The 22440-nt window shown below is 37.8% G+C and overlaps 1 protein-coding gene across 4 annotated transcripts in view; it reads left to right on the forward strand.

Annotated features, from left to right (window-relative positions):
- The window catches only part of oxr1a (oxidation resistance 1a), a 180453-nt gene that overhangs the window by 66694 nt on the left and 91319 nt on the right, over positions 1-22440 (forward strand). For all 4 annotated transcript variants that reach the window (XM_048154020.1, XM_048154021.1, XM_048154019.1 and 1 more), the window contains one exon: positions 8658-8851. In XM_048154020.1, coding sequence (XP_048009977.1) covers positions 8658-8851 — 194 coding nt within the window. The remainder of the gene's footprint in view (positions 1-8657; positions 8852-22440) is intronic.

Here is a 22440-nt window from a genome sequence, read left to right on the forward strand (position 1 = left end):
CGTCGTACTCTGTTGGCCACGATAAAGAGCAGCCACGCTCACGGCCGCCATCAGCCGCCTGCCAAAGCATTTAATCTCTCTGCAATTTCCCACCACTCTGTTTTCCCGCTGATCCGCCCTACATCCTGTGAGTGGGGTGATTTGGGACAGATCTAGAGGTGTGGGTGAATCTCATGAAGCCTGACCAGGTCATATATCATCCCAAACCAAAAGAAAGATAGATTTGTTTTTTTTGTTTTTTAATTTAAATAAAATAAAGTCTGCTTTTAGAGCTATTATGATTGTGTGCATTGTGACATTCATTGTGTGTTCATGACAATTAAGTATTTTTATCTGTGGTTCTCAGTACTGTAGTGCTCATTAAAGCCCAAAAAATATTGTTTAATTGCCTTATTACGGAATCTGCAAAAGGGGCAAGGGACAGGATCATTAAATTTTTTTTTTATATAGTTATTTTTTTTAATAATCACACTAAGTGAAATGTTTAAATTGATAGTTCTAGCAGATTTAAATGGAATGTTTATTTCATATATAGAAATTATTGTTGATATGTGTATGAAAATTACATTAATGAGAGTTTGATGAGACAGTATGCATAATTGTCATATAAGTCACAGTGCAAAACCCATAATTCTCCTAAAATATACTTTTGATTTTAAAGTGAAATATGACATTTCCACTGAGGTAATGCAAACATTTTCAGAATATCAAGCGAAGGAACAACACAAAACTATCTTTCGTGCTAAGGCATGCACAATACCCGCAGGGACGCAGAGGGTGTTTTCATTCAAGGAAACACAACATTTTACTCATTGTTTGTAGCAAGACTCAGAAACAAATGGTCTGGTCAAGTCAAGCCAAGTCACCTTTATTTATATAGCGTTTTTTATAATGCAGATTGTGTCAAAGCAGCTTTACAGTGATAACTGGTATATAATTTGGCTGCACAGCAGCTCTTAAAGAATAGTGTCAATGCAGGCAGATCAAAGCACTGTTGAATAAATGTCAAGAATACTGTTGAATATCAAATGTCAAGTCAAATGTCAAGTGTCCCCAACTAAGCAAGCCAAAGGCAACAGCGGCAAGGAACCCAAACTCCAACAGGTGACATCAGGTGGCAAACAGTTGGCAAATAGGTCTTAAATGGAGAAAAAAATAAACCTTGGGAGAAACCAGGCTTAGTCGGGGGGCCAGTTCTCCTCTGGCGAACAGTGCTTTGTTACGATTCAGGTTGCTATCATAAGTCTTTACGTTAATGAGAGTTTGGTGGTGGTGGCCTTACGAATCCGTGCACCAAAGGTGTGGATGTTGTAGTTTGCTCTTAACTTTGAAAACATAAAAATAGTTCCTGATTAGACACTGGGTGCTGCTGTCATTGAGCTAATTCGTAAAGGTACACAAACTGCATATGCTACATTTATGCGTTACTATCAAAACATATCAAAAATCGAATCATACCTGTCCAAAAGAAATACTGCAACCATGACATCATCTTTCAGACACTTTGACTCCCGCAGTTGTCTCCAGCGTAGAGTTGTCAAAAGTGCTGACTTCGGTACCAAGTCAGTACTGAAATTTTAAAAATGTGACGCTTTGAGCGCTGTTGAGTGAATTTGTAAACACACCTAATTGGCCATTGTGTTCACGTGCTCATCAGATATGCCTGTGATTGGTTTCAATCATCAACGCTTCAAAAATGTTGTAAATAGACATTAATGAAGCACTTCACTGAGCGCTTATACAGATACACACTCGAGCGTTTGAAAGCAGGCGTCTATTGCAGACCAGTCCGCTGATAGATGCCTGCTTTTAAACGCACCCGCTCTCGCTTTCAAAGCGCTTTCAAATTCAAACACTTCCATGTGCTTTCAAACGCTTCAGTGCGTTGATCATTGTAGCCAATCACAGATATATCCGATGAGCATGTGAACACAGTGGCCAATCAGAGGTGTTTTCGAATCCACTCGACAGCACTCAAAATGTCACATTTTTAAAATTTCTGTAGCGATTGGTACCGAAGTCGGTACTTTTAATTCAGGGTTTTAGCTCTTTTATGATCCAGACGTTTTTTTTTTTATTGTAGCCTTTCTAAGACTGTCTTTCTTTTGTTCGATACTTTTCCAGTGCCACTTGTTGTCGGTTCAGACAACAGAGAGCACAGAACATTTTATGGTTCTACGCCTTCCACAGACGATATATATATTTATTAAAATACATTTAGACAGCTTAACATAGAGATTGCTTTCAGGGTATTAGGAGACTTTCAACCAGCATAACCAGCATAATGTTGTGTAAGTTTTGTAACGCTGATGCATAAATAGGATCCAGACATGTTTTCATGATATTCACCCTTATACCATGGCATCTGTCTTCCGGTGACCTTGCATAACCTCTACTATCTTTTGCTCAGCAGCTTAGAAGGGTTTCCCGGTTCTGATTATTCTGACTTAGAAAACAGATTTTCTAATTATAGCTCGAGCAGTAAGCAGTGGTTTACGGCAGATGTTCAGTACCGATTCAGTGTAGTCTCTGCGTCTGTGAATCACATAATCTTCCCCTTAATTGAAGGAGAATGTTGTTTACATAAACACTCGAGCAGCGACGGCCGGTGCTGATGGTTAAAATACAGCTTCGGCATGAACACGTTCTCCTAATCAGAGCAGAAGTCATGCGGCGAGGAGGCTGTGGTTATTGTTGTTTGAAAGGAGGCTGGTGCTTTGTTTACATCTGGTGTTACGAAGGCTGAAAGCTGGCCAGACCCTCCTCTCCCCCTCACTGTCTTTCTGAGCTGTGAATAATAGATAAAGCCACAGTGATGATTGGCACCACATCTCGTCGGTATGGAGGAATGAAAGAGTGCCATGCCAGCTAGTTAATACTCACCCCACATCACAGCGAGAGCAGGACCTCTGCGACGACTCGCCATTTCTACCCTCATTTTCAATTCAAAAACTCCTGTTTTGCATTTACAATAACAACAGGAACATCTAAATGGAGAAATGAAAAGAGTGTCTGACTACAGGTGCATAATCACAACGAATCACAAACTAACGGCATGATTTTATCTTCTAGTGTCATTGATTCTCTGATGAGCTATTGAATCTTTGATTCATTGATCTACACTGTCCCACAAAAACTCTTTGAATTAATCTAATTTGTTTATTATCTCATTTATAATCACCCATTATACAATAAAACAACAATCCTTCTCTGCATCACTGTATTTTAAACTTCAAAAATATTCAGAATATAGTGTGACAGATAATGACATTTGGTTGCCAAGCTAATTGGATTTAACAAATTCAATACTTTTTTTATCAGTACTTTTTGGTGTAAAATTATATTTATTATAGTCAACATCTTTCTCACTTTTAACCCTCTTGTGCTGTTCTGTCATTTTTTTTTTTTAGAATTTTTTGTAATTTTTTTTATTTTTTACTTCGTCAGAATGGTACGAAACTTGTTAAAGGTTTTGGCACTTGCTGTGTGAACACAAAAATATTATGGACATGATTTGAAAAGGTTAAATGGTCCTGAAAAAAATAATCACAGTTGTAATGTTCGAGGTCAAAAATGACTGCATTGGAAATGAATGTGAGACGAATTTCAACTATTGGAAATATTTGGTAATGCACAAACAAATTCTTACTGAAAGCACATTTTTTGAGATATCAACCTCAAATTTGGAACACAGCTTGTTTAGATTTATGGCTTTGATTTTCTCACAGTTTGAGAGTAAAATGTGTTTTGGCAAATATATATTTTGTATATAATTTTAAAATGGTATTTTTGTGCATTTTTCATAACAATAAATGTAAAATTTTATAACTTTTTTCAAGTTCATGTTTTTTAAACTTTTTCACTTTAGCAATAATCTGCCAAGTGTCGTCTTAAAGGTGCCCTAGATTGTTTTTTTACAAGATGTAATATAAGTCCTAGGTGTCCCCTGAATGTGTCTGTGAAGTTTCAGCTCAAAATACCCCATAGATTTTTTTTTTATTAATTTTTTTAACTGCCTATTTTGGGGCATCATTAACTATGCACTGATTTTTTTCAGCGCGCCGCCCCTTTAAGAGATGCGCTCCCTCTGCCCCACGAGCTCTCGACTATATATACATCGCATAATCAAAGTTCACACAGCTAATATAACCCTCAAATGGATCTTTACAAGATGTTCGTCATGCATGCTGTATGCATGCTTCGAATTATGTGAGTAAAGTATTTATTTAGATGGTTACGTTTGATTCTGTGTGAGTTTGAGGCTATGTGGAGAGATTTATAAAGAATGAAGTTGTGTTTATGCATTATACAGACTGCAAGTGTTTAAAAATGAAAATAGCGACGACTCTCTCGTCTCCGTGAATACAGTAAGAAACGATGGTAACTTTATCCACATTTAACAGTACATTAGCAACATGCTAACGAAACATTTATAAAGACAATTTACAAATATCACTAAAAATATCATGATATCATGGATCATGTCAGTTATTATTGCTCCATCTGCCATTTTTCGCTGTTGTTCTTGCTTGCTTACCTTGTCTGTATTTTAGATTAAATGGATATTATATAATGGAATAAATGGATTATAAATATACTACATAAATATAATTTAGTACAATCCCCTAAAAATATAAAATAATAAATAAAAAACATTATCGAATTAAAATATAGTACGATCATTTCATTGAAATAAAAAAAAAAAAGGTCATTTTTAAACTTTAAAGTTAATCGCTGTACGTTCAGCCTACTGTTTGACTGTTTTGTTGGATAGGTATTCTAAATGTTTTTGAGCTAGTTGAGATAGACCCTTGTCTTGCCAACTGGCTTCAGTTTTCTGGTTGACTTGCTGCTCTGTGTTGTCTAACTAACTAGTTCTTGTTTTTGTTGGGCTCCCTTAACCGTGTAATCTTGCCGGCCGGTGTTTGTCTTCTGGGTGATTGCACATATTATGCAATGGTGAGTTAGTTTGAGAGAGAGACAGAGAGAGGGAGGGAACCGCACCTGGGGTCTGTCATCAACATGCAGACAGAGGTGCTGTAGGCTTTATTGTGAGCTGTTTATTTAGACAGGTGTCTAAATGACATGCCCACACACATCAGTTTTCTTTTTTTTAACTGAAACAGGAAATGCAGCTTTAAAGGTAGGGTAGGCCGTTTCGGAGAGGCTAGCAATAGCAAGCTAGCTTTTGAAATCCTAGTATCCCATCCTTCCTTCAGAGCGCTATCCAAAGCCACGCCTCCTCCAAAACACATAAACGTGCACAGCAGAGTCTGCAAAGCATCACAAGAGATGTTGTTAAATTATCTCATGTCTCAAAGCACATACCATTACAATAATAATGAATGTAAACATCTAACAGAGCTCTTACTTGTGCAACATGACTGCTGAAGATTCATTTCGGCGTTGATAGTGTTGACATAGAAACGCATAAATCCGAGTCTGAGGATATGAACAGCTCCGGGTAGAACGTCACAGGTTGCCGTCTTGTAATTAGGGTTACGGCATGGCGTGAACGCAGCATATGTTCGTTGTTTTGGTTCAGGCGGATCTGTAAAAGTTTGTTTGCGGAGCTCTGTGAATGTGTGTCTACAACTCTGCATAATCTTACACAGCGCGCTGATGACGTGTGATGTCTGCGTGAGCAGGTGCGCGGAGGTATGGAAATATGTTGACAGGTAGAACATTGTATCATTGCATTCAGACCTAACATTTTTTGGTCCTGAGACTTCCACATAATATATATGTACATATTTTAATATTTAGACCACTTCTATTATTGATTGCTATCAGGATGTGAAGAGAGTTTCAACCAGTATAACAAAAAGTGTTTTTAAAAAAAATTGCCTACTCTACCTTTAAATCTAAATTTAGATTAAATTTGGTCTTGATCCCATTATTGATCATTTTTCTTCCCTAATAATTTATTGTCCCCTTTCTATGGGCTCTGCCAATAAAAATGGACTAAAATAAATACATGTTTTTGTTTGTTTGTTTGTTTTTTATTATTTTGTTATTTTATTCTTGCTTGGTATGTCCGTTTTTTCCCCCATTATATTATCTCTATTATTTGTTTTGTTTTATATTATTTCTATTATTTGTATTTATTGTTTTATTGTTTTAAACTAAGCAGTTTAAAGGTGCCCTAGAATCAAAAATTGACTTTACCTTGGCATAGTTGAATAACAAGAGTTCAGTACATGGAAATGACATACAGTGATTGTCAAACACCATTGTTTCCTCTTTCTTATATAAATCTGATTTGTTTAAAAGACCTCCGAAAAACAGGCGAATCTCAACATAACACCGACTGTTACGTAACAGTCGGGGTCATTAATATGTATGACCCCAATATTTGCATATGCCAAATGCATGTTCAAGGCATTACACAAGGGCAGCCAGTATTAACGTCTGGATCTGTGCACAGCTGAATCATCAGACTAGGTAAGCAAGCAAGAACAATAGCGAAAAATGGCAGATGGAATGATAATAACTGACATGATCCATGATTACATGATATTTTTAGTGATATTTGTAAATTGTCTTCATAAATGTTTCGTTAGCATGTTGCTAATGTACTGTTAAATGTGGTTAAAGTTACCATCGTTTCTTACTGTATTCACGGAGACAAGAGAGCCGTTGCTATTTTCATTATTAAACACTTGCAGTCTGTATAATGCATAAACACAACTTCATTCTTTATAAATCTCTCCAACAGTGTGTAATGTTAGCTTTAGCCTGTTAGCCACGGAGCACTATCAAACTCATTCAGAATCAAATGTAAAAATCCAAATAAATACTATACTCACATGATCCGACGCATGCATGCAGTATGCATGATGAACATCTTGTAAAGATCCATTTGAGGGTTATATTAGCTGTGTGAACTTTGTAAATGCACTGTATTATAGTCGAGAGCTCAGGGGCGGGTAGCGCGCAATTTAAAGGGGCCACAGCCTGAATCGGTGCATATTTAATGATGCCCCAAAATAGGTAGTTAAAAAAATTAATTAAAAAAAATCTATGGGGTATTTTGAGCTTAAACTTCACAAACACATTCAGGGGACACCTTAGACTTATATTGCATCTTGTAAAAACTGGTTCTAGGGCACCTTTAAAGGTTATGAATAGGTTATTTTTTTATTTACAATTTATGACCAGTAGGTGGCGCAGTTTTAAAGCTTTACAGTGACCCCCTTTGTAATGTTCTTATGTCACTTGCCAAACTGGGATTTTAATGAACATCTAAACTTTCAGAACTCTGCATCTTTTTCTTTTCTTTTTCTTTTTTTTTTTCCCAGCAAATTTGATTATGCTTACAGTTACCAATAAAAGTGTATTATTCCCATTTTACCGTGTTTAAATCTATTTCACAGAAACAATAAATGCAGAAAACAATAATGCAGAAATGTGAAAGTCTGCAGATTTCATCTAACTCTTACTATCTGGCTCTTTTACTCACAACACCACATGCTGTTTATGTGATCAGGTCCTTCGATTCTTCATGCTGGCAGCGTTTCCAGATTGACAAGATGTTGGACAGGATTCCTGGGAATGTTGTTTTGCTTTTTCAGGCATTTGTCTCAATTATAGATTGAGATAGAAGGTGAAGATGACTGACTGTGAGAGCAAACAATGAACTGATCTTGACTCCAGTGATCTGCTTCTCCTTCTTTAGCTTCATACCTGATTAAAAGCAAATCACTTTAGAGATTCAACATTTGCCCTGAGCTAAGGAATCAAACTGTTTTTGTTCAGTAGAGCTTTAATCCAAAAATGACTTTTTTGAATAATGCAGCATTTTTACAGTTTCAGATAAATTTGAGAACTTGAAGGCAAATTTACCACACCATGCTGCATTTCCCTTTTTAAACTGCACAATTTAGAGATATAAAGTGAATTACAATGAAACCAAATGCATGTGCTACAGTATATGCCCTACCAGACTTAATTTCCTTTTCATTTGCAAAAACACCATGTTGTGAGTTTTTAAATCATATTCTTTGAAGTACTTTAGAGTACCATGTAAATATGTAATATATGTAATAACATAGGACCATGGTATATTAGTACCATAGTTTCACCATCTTAAATCATCACCGAATACCATAAAACCCCCACAGTATGTTGTTAGTGTTGTAAATGTCACATATCTTATAAAACAGAAGCTAGTTTTATTCACAGAGCTGTTGTATGATACACAACACATTTACAGCAGACAAAGCTGTGTTTCTGAAGAACAGCCTCCATCTGTTGGCTTTTTTACAGATACATGATACTACAGTAATAGACTGGCCAAACAAAAAAAGTTATTCTCACGAAGATCTAATTGACATAGACCCCCTTTTTAGGTGGAATAAATAATGACAGGCCTTTAGCAGCACAAAAACATATGCATTCTCATACACGTTCTCCAATGGTCCATAAAGGCCAATGTCGGATCAGTGTGTTACCCCGTCAGAGTCTGTTGGCGTCTGTCGGAGCTTGTTTTTGCCACTTGAACATGTTGAATCAGAATTTCGAATATTTGATAAGCGACGTGCTGTAATCAGGTGTCCGTCGGTGCAGTGTGAATTGGCCTTAAGTTTTCAAACACTGCTTGATGTAGTTTGAAGGATCATTGAGTTGTGCGTGTCTCCTGTGCTGTTTCCTCTCAGACTGAAGAAGAAGTCCCAGTCGGTGGATATCGCCTCTCAAAGTTTTCCAGCGCGGCTCATCCCAAGTCTGTCCTTAAACAGATCTTCACCACCTGCTGCCAAGACAACCACATCTGAGGTGCAAGAAAACAACACCACCAATTCCCAGCGCCGTGTTCCGCGGTGCAGTGACCTGAAGCGAGGATACACCATAGGTAAATGAGCATTTGACTCTCTTGAGTGTGGCACGATTGTGTGTGTGTGAGTGTGTGTGTTTCTGCATCTCATAAGTTTCAAATGTGCTTTATCTCTGTATGTATGTTTGCATGAAGATGTTCACTTTGGATGAGTGAAAGTTAGTTCTGATAGCCTCTTCTCTCCTCTTGTTCTCTTCTAGTTCTCGGCTCTTTCACCTCATTCTCAACTCTGTCTCACTTTCTCTTCTTTTTCTTCGAATACTCATCTTTTTCGCTTCTCATTCTCCTCTCTCTCTGTTTCCTTACTCTAATCTCTGTATCCTCTCTTTCTCCCCATCTTCTCTTTTTTTCCTCTCCTTGTCATCTTTTTCTCCACTTTTTCTCCTTGATCTCATGTGTATGTCTCCATTCTACCCCTTTCTCTTCTTTCACCTTTCTTTCTCATCTATCTCATCTCTCTCTCAGATCTCACCTCTTTTTCATATCTGTCTCCATAGTTTGACATCTTCATCTCTTTCTCCTCTCATTCTCCACTCTCTCTGTTTGTCTCTTCTCTCTTTCCTCTCCTATTTCCCTTTTTTTGCTCATCTATCTCATGTTTTTCTCCTCTTTTTCTCCTAAATCTCAACTTTTTCATGTCTCCATAGTTTTTCCTCTCTTTCTCCACACCCTCTTTTTGTTCTCTACTACAGTGGGTACGGAAAGTATTCAGACCCCCTTAAATTTTTCACTCTTTGTTATATTGCAGCCATTTGCTAAAATCATTTAAGTTCATTTCTTTTCCTCATTAATGTACACACAGCACCCCATATTGACAGAAAAACACAGAATTGTTGACATTTTTGCGGGTTTATTAAAAAAGAAAAACTGAAATATCACATGGTCCTAAGTATTCAGACCCTTTTGTGACACTCATATATTTAACTTAGGCGCTGTCCATTTCTTCTGATCATCCTTGAGATGGTTCTACACCTTCATTTGAGTCCAGCTGTGTTTGATTACTGATGGACTTGATTAGGAAAGCCACACACCTGTCTATATAAGACCTTACAGCTCACAGTGCATGTCAGAGCAAATGAGAATCATGAGGTCAAAGGAACTGCCTGAAGAGCTCAGAGACAGAATTGTGGCAAGGCACAGATCTGGCCAAGGTTACAAAAAAATTTCTGCTGCACTTAAGGTTCCTAAGAGCACAGTGGCCTCCATAATCCTTAAATGGAAGACATTTGGGACGACCAGAACCCTTCCTAGAGCTGGCCGTCCGGCCAAACTGAGCTATCGGGGGAGGAGAGCCTTGGTGAGAGAGGTAAAGAAGAACCCAAAGATCACTGTGGCTGAGCTCCAGAGATGCAGTCGGGAGATGGGAGAAAGTTGTAGAAAGTCAACCATCACTGCAGCCCTCCTCCAGTCGGGGCTTTATGGCAGAGTGGCCCGACGGAAGCCTCTCCTCAGTGCAAGACACATGAAAGCCCGCATGGAGTTTGCTAAAAAAACACCTGAAGGACTCCAAGATGGTGAGAAATAAGATTCTCTGGTCTGATCAGACCAAGATAGAACTTTTTGGCCTTAATTCTAAGCGGTATGTGTGGAGAAAACCAGGCACTGCTCATCACCTGTCCAATACAGTCCCAACAGTGAAGCATGGTGGTGGCAGCATCATGCTGTGGGGGTGTTTTTCAGCTGCAGGGACAGGACGACTGGTTGCAATCGAGGGAAAGATGAATGCGGCCAAGTACAGGGATATCCTGGACGAAAACCTTCTCCAGAGTGCTCAGGACCTCAGACTGGGCTGAAGGTTTACAATGACCCTAAGCACACAGCTAAAATAACGAAGGAGTGGCTTCACAACAACTCCGTGACTGTTCTTGAATGGCCCAGCCAGAGCCCTGACTTAAACCCAACTGAGCATCTCTGGAGAGACCTAAAAATGGCTGTCCACCAACGTTTACCATCCAACCTGACAGAACTGGAGAGGATCTGCAAGCAGGAATGGCAGAGGATCTCCAAATCCAGGTGTGAAAAACTTGTTGCATCTTTCCCAAAAAGACTCATGGCTGTATTAGATCAAAAGGGTGCTTCTACTAAATACTGAGCAAAGGGTCTAAATACTTAGGACCATGTGATATTTCAGTTTTTCTTTTTTAATAAATCTGCAAAAATGTCAACAATTCTGTGTTTTTCTGTCAATATGTGGTGCTGTGTGTACATTAATGAGGAAAAGAAAATAACTTAAATGATTTTAGCAAATGGCTGCAATATAACAAAGAGTGAAAAATTTAAGGGGGTCTGAATACTTTCTGTACCCACTGTATCTCTTCTCTTTCTCACCTCTTTTTCATGTCTCCATGGTTTTGTTTCCATCTCTTTTTGCTCTAATCAATTTAATCTTTCTCCTCTCATTCTCCACTCTCTCTCATTTTTTTTATCTCTGTCTCCTCTTTCTTATCTTTCTCCTCTTTTTTTCCTATATCTCACATCTTTTCCATATGTCAATATAATTCCTCCTCTCATTTTCCACAATCTCTTTGCTCTCATCCTAGATCTCGCCTCTTTTTCATATCTGTCTCCAGTTTCTCTTCTCGTTCTCCACCATCTCTTTTTGCTCTCATCCATCTTCTCCTCTCATTCTCCACTCTTTCTCCTTGCTGTCATCTCTTTTCTCTTTCTCCTATCTCATCTTTTCCCTCTATTTTTCATGTATCTCACCTCTTTCTCCCCTCATTTTCTCCTTGATCTCACCTCTTTTTCCTATCCATCCCCATTCTTTCTCCTCTCGTTCTCCACTCCCTCGTTTGCTCGTTTTCTTTTATTTATTCTTTGCATTTTCTACTTCTCATCTTTATTCTGTGTCTCATCTCGTCTCCTCTTTCTTTTCTGTTTCCAACAAACATACAATATTACCATACTTAAAAGCTTTTCTCTGTGTGTCTTCCAGCATTCAGAGTGAGTGCTCAGATCTGTGAATAAGTCCAATTTCTAGTGTGGGTTTGTTGAGTTTGAAGGGATTGTGAAGAGAGGTCAGAGGCTTTAGAGAGAGCAGAAGACGGCTTTCCTTTCATCTCAGCCTGTTTGATTGTGCTGGTGATTTGACGGCACAGTTTAAGAGACGATTGAAAGAGACATTTCCCCAAATCAAGAGGGTCTTTTAGTGCCTCTCACAGAACACGGGTTAGTGAATAGACCTGCTTTGTGTTCACTTCATTTACCTGCTCTTGTAAAGATGCTTTGCAGAATGTTATTGTATGAAACAGATAATAGAATACATGTTTTCTGATCTGTGATCAGCACATTAAACCTACAAAAAACCATTAGTTGTGCTTTAGATACTAATATCTATATTAGTATTGTTATATTTAATGGTAGGGATTTAAACTTAGCTTACTTCTAGCTAACTTGTCCCACAATGACCAGTGTTATTTTGGTATTATTTATATATTATTATATTATTACCAAAATGATTTTTCTAAGCAAATTAGGCATGTCATTTTAGCCTAGTGGATGATAAACCAAGAAAGATCCCACTGATTTCCATTGCAGAACTGAAGCGAAGGGGTTTATTTTGCTATAATGATCGGTTGACTGCACATTATGCCCTGCTACTTAAATAAATGGGCATGGAATATTGATATGAGTTGAAACTTGATTTTATTAAGTGAGAAGAAAGAGACCGTGGAGCCATACGAGAGACATTAAACTAGCACAGCTACACTATGTAGAAAATTTGCCTGTAGTTATTGACTGCAGAATATTATAATTTCATCAATCAGAATCAAGTATTCCTGAGAGCCACATTGTGTCACAATGAATGATATTTTATTATCATTTCGCACTCTTTTAGGTTTTTGGTGATTTTTGCTATTCTCATTGTTTGACTTTCTCCCGTCTTTTAGAGGCCGTGCCCTCAGGCAGTCACTGCAAATCACGGCACAGTTTGCTTCCTCATAGTGCCTCTAATTGGTGGAGAGGACGGCGGGAGAGAAAAGTGTTATCGATGGCCACACGCTGGGCGTCTTTTCATCCTGTGTCAGAACCACCATTAAAACCACACCACATATCCCGCTACATTTTAATAACCTGCCCTCATGTATCCCGCCAAATTATACTGTCATTTCCAGCTCGGTGTGAGCGATGGTTAGAGTGTTTTAATGTTTTTAAATGAAAATGACCCTGACAGACCATTCAGTCTCCTTAAATGAGAGTGGTTTTATAGCAGGCAAGCGTACATGCCGCAATAAGTGCTTTTGGTTTGCTGCAAATGGGTCAGAGAGAGCGGGGTATAAATTCGTCCATGTGGACATAAGCCTGCAATAATGAAATAAGTGCAGATCTTGGGGTGATGTGGGAAATGCGCTTCAGGTAATCGGCAGAGAGGAGTCAGGTCCACAACGGTCCTATAGGGTCCTGTTCTAGCCTTAATACCTAACTCACCTAATTCTGTTAATAAGATACTGGATAGTCTCTTACATAAGCCTCCTTTATCTGATGTTTATCCTGTAGTTATTCTGGATGTCAATATCTAGCCTTAGCCTTTGGTGCTGGTTATGGTGGTATACCGTAGAGTTGTCAAAAGTACCGACTTCGGTACCTTTCGATACTGAAATTTTAAAAATGTGATGCTTTGAGCGCTGTTGAGCAGATTCGTAAACACCTCTGATTGGCCGTTGTGTTGACATGCTCATCGGATATGTCTGTGATTGGCTACAATGATCAACACTGTAAAAACAGATACACACGGGAGCGTTTGAAAGCAGGCGCCTATCGCGGAGTCTACTGATAGACGCTGCTTTCAAACACTCCCGTTTGTATAAGTGCTTGGTGAAGAGCTTCACTGATGACTATTTACAACGTTTTTACAGCGTTGATTATTGAAGCCAATCACAGACATATCTGATGAGTCGTGAAAACAATGGCCAATCAGAGGTGTTGACGAATCCGCTCAACAGCGCTCAAAGCGTCACATTTTTAAAATTTCAGTACCGACTAGGTACCGAAGTCGGTACTTTTGATAGCTCTAATAGACTGTAAAAAAAGATGGACGATGCACCTTCACTCTCTTCCGCCAATGTCCAAATATGGCGCTGACCTCTTGGAGCGTGAAGTGAAGCCGTGGTGTCAAGGCCACACCCAGAGTCCTGCAGAATTGGTTAGTACAGTTTACTGCAGAACAACTCAGTATTTCAGTGTGAAATAAACAATTATGGAAATTTAGAAATTAAAGTTGAAGCTCCAATCTTCAATTCCAAATCCAGAAAAAAAGTCAGTTGGTGCCTCAGTGACTACTTCGCTCAGAGAAGCTGTCAATCTCAGCTGTCAATCTAAAACTATCAATGTATGAGAATGCTGTCAATCAAAACTAAGTAAAACGAAACTTTAAAAAAAAAAAAAAAAAAAAAAGCAAACACTTGTATTTACATCAGCGTGATTAAAAACTACCTAAAATGACAGAAAACATCTTTGGAAAAAAATTATTTGATGTGTAATTTGATTGTTTAGTTTGTCTCACGTCCCAATTGATTACACGGAGTGGGCGGGGTTTATGAGCTATACTGCATCCAGGCACCTGGGGGCGATCGAAACGTTTTGGCTTCACTTTTCAGGACTTGTGTGGTACACTTGTGTTCTACATGTAAAGTTAAGTGGAGATCAAGGAGGATGGTTGCACAAAGTTATACATGGCTTGGTGATTTGCCGAAAGCAAAATAAAAGAAAGTTCCTAAAACATAAAGATAACCAGCAGTTGGTTTTAACCTGTAATATAAAGTGCTCACATACTACTGTTGAAAAGTTTGAGGTCAGTAAGATGTTTTTTTTAAAGAAATTAATACTTTTATTCAATAAGGATGCATTCAAATTGATCAGAATAAACTATTATTAGTTATTTAACCAAGAATTTCCTCAGTATTTTATATGCCATTTAAGAAAGTTGACAGAGTTAAACTTCAAACGATCGTTTTTAGACATGTGGACCCCTCCTTTGAGTTTTGTCTAAATTCCCTTCCCTTCAGTCGATGTTTTATGTCATCCTCCAGCCGTTAAATGTAAGCGTCTTCCTCCACATGCGAGCTAACACGCGGTCATGCCTAATGCCTCTGTATTTCCGTTCTCATTAGGTGGCTGAGTATGATTTGCTGTCTGTGTGTTAGGGTGAACTGTCAGACTGCACAAGACTGATCACAGCGTTAATGGTTGTGGAAAGGTAGAATGAATGTTTGTCCTGTTCCTCGGTCTCTTCTCTTCTCAGAAGCACTGCCTCGTTATGCTGAAATGTATTCTGAAGGTACTGACCTGTGGGGTCAGGAGAGATGCTGTATGGGATGAAGATCTCTTTTTACAGGGAAGCAACAGACGAGGGTGCAGCTTGCTAACAAACAAATGTCATCCTGATGAAGAACGGTCAGGCTGTTGCGAACTCTGAGCTGGGTTTCTAATTACCCATTGTCTGCTGGCCTTACAGACCTCTTACTGTCGTCTGCTGGGTATATATGCATTCACATATTCCAGAACTTGAAAATAGCAGAAACAGTGCCAGTGTGTTTTTCAGTGAAAATAACTTTTTAAAAGTTAATGTTAGCTGATATTAAAGGGTTAGTTCACCCCAAAATGAAATTTCTGTCATTAATTACTTACCCTCATGTTGTTCCACATCCGTAAGACCTTCAGAACACAAATTAAGACATTTTTAAGGAAATCAGAGAGGTTTTTTTTATCCCCCATAGAAAGCAACGTACTTACCACATTCAAGGTCCAGAAAAGTAGTAAAATTGTTAAAATAGTTCATGTGACTACAGTGGTTCAACCTTAATGTTATGAAGCGATGACAATACTTTTTGTGCGCAAAAACAAAGCAAAAATAACAATAGCTTTATTCAACAAATTTGTTTTGTATTCTCATAACATTAAGGTTGAACCACTGTAGAAAAAACTCTTGGATTTCATCAAAAATACCTTAATTTTGTCTTACGGGTTTGGAACAACATGAGGATGAGTAATTAATGATAAAATTTTCATTTTTGAGTGAACTATCCCTTTAAGAACCGAAAGTGTGAAAAAGTGTTTTTTCACTTGTTGTAAGCATAAACCACACTTTTTGTTATTATTAAAAAAATGAAATGATTTATTTTTATATAAAAAGAAATGTATTAACGCAAATATAAATATATATTTAATATATAAAATATAGATATATTAATAATATAAAATGTATTAAAACAATAATGTGTGTGTGTGTGTGTGTGTGTGTGTGTGTGTGTGTGTGTGTGTGTGTGTGTGTATATATATATATTTTTTTTTTCCCCCTAGTAAATATTTAGTATTCAAAATAATATTTATAATATTTAAATTTTATGTTTTTTATTCATATATTTAATTTATTTAAACAGAATATCTTTTCTCTCTGGAATCTCTTACTGGTTGTATGTATGAAAATCACAAAAAAAAACAACACTCATATATCATGTTTGTTTGCACACAGCAGTGTCCTGCTATTACCCATGTTATTTACAAACTGAATTAGATTGGTTTGAGTGTTCGTTGGAATGATGGCGGTGCAGAGATGGTTACTGTAACCTCCACCTGCACGCTCCATCAGCGCCGACCTGCTGACTCCAATTCAATTAGCAGGAGTTCAATAGATTGAGCAAGTGTTGAGCTCAAGCGTGGCTACCGCAGGCTTCTCTCAGGCTGCAAAAGGAGCCGCATACATTATCCAGGAGAAAACGTCTGTGACATTTACTCTCCTGTGCTATAAAATGCAGAAGGCCACTATGGCAGGCCTTTTTAGAGTTTATGGGAGGCAGTCGTGGCCTAATGGTTACAGAGTCAGACTGCTAACCCGAAGGCTGCTGGTTCCATTCTCAATACCAGCAGAAAATGACTGAGGTGCCCTTGAGAAAGGAACCTAACCCCCAATCACTCCCGGGCGCCTCAGTAAAATGGCTGCCCACTGCTCCGGGTGTGTGTGTCCACGGTTTGCAGTGTGTCTCTGTGTGTGTTCACTACTCAGTGCTCCTAATGTGTGTGCACTTACTTGGATGGGTTAAATGCAGTGGACAAATCCCGAGTATGGGATACCATATAGCCTTCACGTCATGTCACTTTCACACTTGTCACTTTCATGACTAGAGGAGAACTTGACAGTTTCTAACACTCCGTTTTGTATAGTGGTAATGTTTATTTGCTCAGATTAATGCTGCCTCTCATGTACCTGATCTCCAGCAGTGCCTGCGCATCCTTCTGTTCGCAGAGCCACAGCAAATGAAGACACCACTTTCGAGCAGAAAAATAACCCCACGTCTGTAGCAGACAGGATTGACAGACACCCCCGGAGGCTTCTGTGTGGGTAACACACATTATCGACAAGCCTGTGGCTGCTAAACGGCAGAGTTATGTGAACCATGTCGCATTCGGATCAATCACATTCTGTTCAGGTCAGCTTTAGCTGTGGTGCAATTGCACTTCGTGATGTCATTACTAACTCCACCCTAGTTCAAGCTGACCTTTGTGTTTCAACTGACTGACCTGCCTTGAACCTAGTAATCATAGTTAATGCTGCTCACGGCCTGGGCTTCTGGGTCATGCAGAGATCAGACATAAAGAGAGGGATCCAGGACCACTTGCTGAAAAGGTCAGGTATGATGGTGGATTACCCGAGGCAGCTAATATGAGGCTGTTTGTCAAGTTTTATAGTAATGTTAGGGGTTATTTACTACTTAATGTAGCCAATTTCTAGGAATCAGTGTGCACAGGTTTTTATCGGCTCGCTAGGAAACATAAAACAAACTAATCTTGCATTGTTTTGTGCCTTTTTCACTTTTATGCAAATCAGGTAATGGTGTAAATTTGCTCACAAAACTGTGGCTTTTAGCATCCCTTTTAAATAAACTTTGTTTATGCCGAAAATAATGACTGCTCACGGCACCATAAAATGGGTTACGAGTGGTTTGTGAAAAAGATTTTGTGCTAAATACTGCATTCTGATGTGGTGGAACTATTTAGTAAATCTGTCCCTCAGAATTTGGTTTGAGGAACCGTGGCATGTAAAATTATATATGCATGGGTAAAATTGTATATTCAGCTTTGTTATATGAGTTATGTCTCATAACTTCACTTTATGAAAGTTACTTCACTTTGTTTCTGTTCAATGATTTTCAATAGCGGCTACTACATTTTTGAATGAAAAAATAATAATAATAATACTAATAATACATTTTATTTATATAGCGCCTTTCCAAAGGACAAGGACACTTTACAGTCAATAAAATAAAACTTTCTGCTTGTACAAAATCCACAGTTTATTTCCAGATTTTTACGTGCCCCTAAATGACACATAAAAAAAGAGCTGTAGTTGGTTAAAGGTGCCCTAGATTATGTTTTTAAAAGATGTAATATAAGTCTAAGGTGCCCCCTGAATGTGTCTGTGAAGTTTCAGATCAAAATAGCCCATAGATTTTTTTTATTAATTTTTTTAACTGCCTATTTTGGGGCATCATTATAAACGCGCCGATTTTATGCTGTGGCCCCTTTAAATCCCGTGCTCCATGCCCACAGAGCTCGCGCTTGCCTTGAACAGTGCCTTAACAAAGTTTACACAGCTAATATAACCCTCAAAATGGATCTTTACAAAGTGTTCGTCATGCATGCGGCATGCATGCATCGGATTATGTGAGTATTGTATACTGTTATATTGTTTACTTCTGATTTTGAATGAGTTTGACAGTGCTCCGTGGCTAACGGCTAATGCTACACTGTTGGAGAGATTTATAAAGAATGAAGTTGTGTTTATGCATTATACAGACTGCAAGTGTTTAAAAATGAAAATAGCGACGACTCTCTTGTCTCCGTGAATACAGTAATAACCGATGGTAACTTTAACCACATTTAACAGTACATTAGCAACATGCTAACAAAACATTTAGAAAGACAGTTTACAAATATCACTAAAAATATCATGTTATCATGGATCATGTCAGTTATTATCGCTCCATCTGCCATTTTTCGCTATTGTTCTTGCTTGCTTACCTAGTCTGATGATTTGGTTGTGCACATCCAGACGTTAATACTGGCTGCCCTTGTCTAATGCCTTTTATAATGTTGGAAACGTGGGCTGGCATATGCAAATATTGGGGGCGTACACCCCGACTGTACAATGGAGTTTGAGACTCACTGTATGTCATTTCCATGTACTGAACTCTTGTTATTTAACTGTGCCAAGATAAATTCAATTTTTCATTCGAGGGCACCTTTAATTTATACTGTAATTTATGTCAGTCAGAAAGTCTTCTCCTATAAGGTCTCTCTACTCTAGTAAGAATGTGATATGATTTACATCAGTGCTTAAAGGATTAGTTCACTTCAGAATTCAGATTTCTTGATAATTTATTCACATTACTTAATCACGTTGGAAAGGTCATGCATGACGTAAGCGGAAGTGAGGTAGGGCGAAAAACTCCATCTCATTTTCTCCTCCAACTTCAAAATCGTTGTTTTACCTTTTTTTTTAGTGTAAATGTTTTGACTTTTGACCGTTTGACTTATTCTTTGCACGTTCGCTTTGTAAACACTTGCTCAGTACTTCCACCTACGTCATACGTGACCTTTCCAACATGATTACATAATATGTGGCGCATCGCAGAGCTAGTGCAAGATGAGCATTTGTGGTTAAAAAGAGTGTGTTTTTTTTTTTTTTTTTTTTTTTTTTTTTAGAAAATCGCCAATCATTTCACTAGATAATTCCTCAACTGGGATCGTGTAGAGCCCTTTGAAGCTGCATTGAAACTGCAATTTGGACCTTCAACCCATTAGTAGCCGTTGAAGTCCAATATATGGAGAAAAATCCTGGAATGTTTTCCTTAAAAACATTAATTTCTTTTCAACTGAAAAAAGTAAGACATAAACATCTTGGATGACATGATTAAATTAGCAGGAAATTTGAATCCTGAAGAGAACTAATCCTTTAAAAGTGCTCTGTCCTCTTTCACTGTTTGGAAAACAGTTCAGTAGAAATATCCTCAAATTTGTCTGTTTGCATCAGCTACAGTACAGTAGGTGTGTTTAAACTTTTGATTCTGAGATAAGATATCAAGGAAGTGGTATATTACAGGAAATTAATATGCAAACATGTTGATGCACCATATGTTACATGAGACCAGCACAGGCGGTGTGAAATGCAGCAAAAATCTAATAGGAAACCATAAGACGTGAGTGTGATTGGTCTAGTATATAGAATTCTTTACTCAATATAAAAACAATAGAAATCAATGAAAAGATCCTATGAAAGAGATGCTATCCTTTTTGTTGATGATTGAAATATATCTTGGATGTCTGAGTAGTCAGTGTTCATTAACTTCTTCTCAGAAACAGTATAAGAAAAAACACAGTACCTTGGTTGAAGGTTAATTGTTTGCTTTAACCTTCACTTCACAGCAGATTTGCGGTTTGTCAGGGTTCTGACTTTTCTGTGCATGTTGTTTTCATGCCACAATGTTACCAGCAACTCCTCCACACATTTACCCTACTGAAACCAAAAGATCTGTTACTTGAGTTGGTCTGTGGACAGTGAGAACCAAAGACTGAGAAATAACAAAGCAGGCTGAGTTAAAATGGCGACAAATGCTTGACATGTGGTCGATTAATATAGTCAATAAATGACACAGAATGAGCAGAATTATATGGCAGTGTGTCCCTTCAATGTCATGTGGAGGAGGATATGAAGTACATCACAGTAGCTCTTGAAAGGTTAAGTCAAGCATTGATGCAACAGGGTAAAACTGATTGTAAATCAACATCCTATACAGCTCAGACATGCTTTACATGCATGTTGGTAGGACATTTGCATTTGACAATAATGGTCAAACAGATTAAATCTAGAGAACATCTATATGTCATAGATGTCTTTTTTTGAATACTTTTATTCAGCAAGAACACATTAATTTGATCAAAAGTGACAGTAAATATGTTGCAAAACATTTTTGTTTCAAATAAATGTGTTTCTTTTGAACTCTCTGGTATTTATCAAAGAATCCTGAAAAAAAATGTATCAAAGTTTCCACAAAAATATTGAGCAGGACAACGTTTCAACATTGATAATAATAAGAAATGTTTCTTAAGAAGCAAATCAGCATATTAGAGTGATTTCTGAAGGATCATGTGACACTGAAGACTTGAGTAATGATGCTGAAAATTCAGCTTTGACATCATATGATGTTTTTATAAATTGTAATAATATTTCACAATATTACATTTTTTATTGTATTTTTCATTAAATAAATGCAGCCTTGATGAGCATATGAGTTCTTTCACCGTTAAAATAATCTTACCGACCCCAAACCTTTGAATGGTAGTGCTGTATATAAAGACTTGGTGAATAGTTGTGTTGAGCTAGTTCATTCAAATAAACTGAATCACTAAAATGAATCAAACTTTCCCAATGCTCCATTTGAAATACACGTGGGTTGGTATTGGAGAAGCTGCTCGGTTTTGAAAACACTGTTGTTAAATTAATAGCATCACTACTTTTTGTTAGTTATTGCCCTGCTCTCACTGCTCTCCTCATCTAACTAGATTGGCAGTCACAGTACCTCTCGACGGTCCAGAGATTCATGGATTAGGCCGTGGGGTGGAATGAAAACAGTTTGCTTTCCTGGAGGTGGTTCTGCATCCACGGCTGAATTTACTGCTGCATTCCCCTCGGAAGGATTGGTGCCGCTGGATTTATAACCCATGCTGTAAAATTACGCCTGCCCCTCTCTCTCTCTCTCAGCAGGGCCTCCCCTTCTTGATTTGAGCAATTTATCTATCGGAGTCTGAGTTCTCTCTCTGTCCCTCGTCAGAGCTCAGCTCATGTGCAGTGTGCTGACCAGGGATAGATTTGTATTGATTATTATTGATTAAGGGGATTTTAATTGAGGAGTAAGCAGTTTTCCCTCCTGTCGTTCTGCCGTGCTATCGATTGAACCCCTCGCTGTGTAAAATAAGTTCTTCCAGTCCTCATAAAGGCTGATATTTGTTTTTAGTTTCCTTATGCGTTTACTGTGCAGGGTCACATAAGACTGATTTCTGCACTTGTGTATGTTAAAGGGTTAGTTCAACCAAAACTGAAAATTCTGTCATTAATTACTTACCCTCATGTTGTTCCAAACCCGTAAGACTTTTGTTCATCTTTGGTACACAAATGAAGATCTTTTTGATAAAATCTGAGAGCTTTCTGTCCCTCTATTGACAGACAACGCAACTAATACTTTGACGCTTCAAAAAGTTCATACATTCTAAAAAATGCTGGGTTAAAAACAACCGAAGTTGGGTTGAAAATGGACAAACCCAGCGATTGGGTTGTTTTAACCCAGTGGTTGGGTTAAATGTTTGCCCAACCTGCTGGGTAGTTTTATTTAAACCAACTATTGTTTAAAAATTGCTATATGGCTAGCTTAAAATGAACCCAAAATAGTTGGGAAATTAAAAACCAGATGCAATTAGAGGCAACAATAATAGACAAAAGGTGAATGTTTATTAATAAGCTTTAATATTTTATTAATATAAATTTAATAGTTTAATAGTTTATTAATATAAATTTATTAATAAGCAATTTAATAAATGTTTATTGTTTAACAATT

This window comes from Megalobrama amblycephala, linkage group LG13 (assembly GCF_018812025.1).
Source record: "Megalobrama amblycephala isolate DHTTF-2021 linkage group LG13, ASM1881202v1, whole genome shotgun sequence".
NCBI classification, from domain to species: Eukaryota; Metazoa; Chordata; class Actinopteri; order Cypriniformes; family Xenocyprididae; genus Megalobrama; species Megalobrama amblycephala.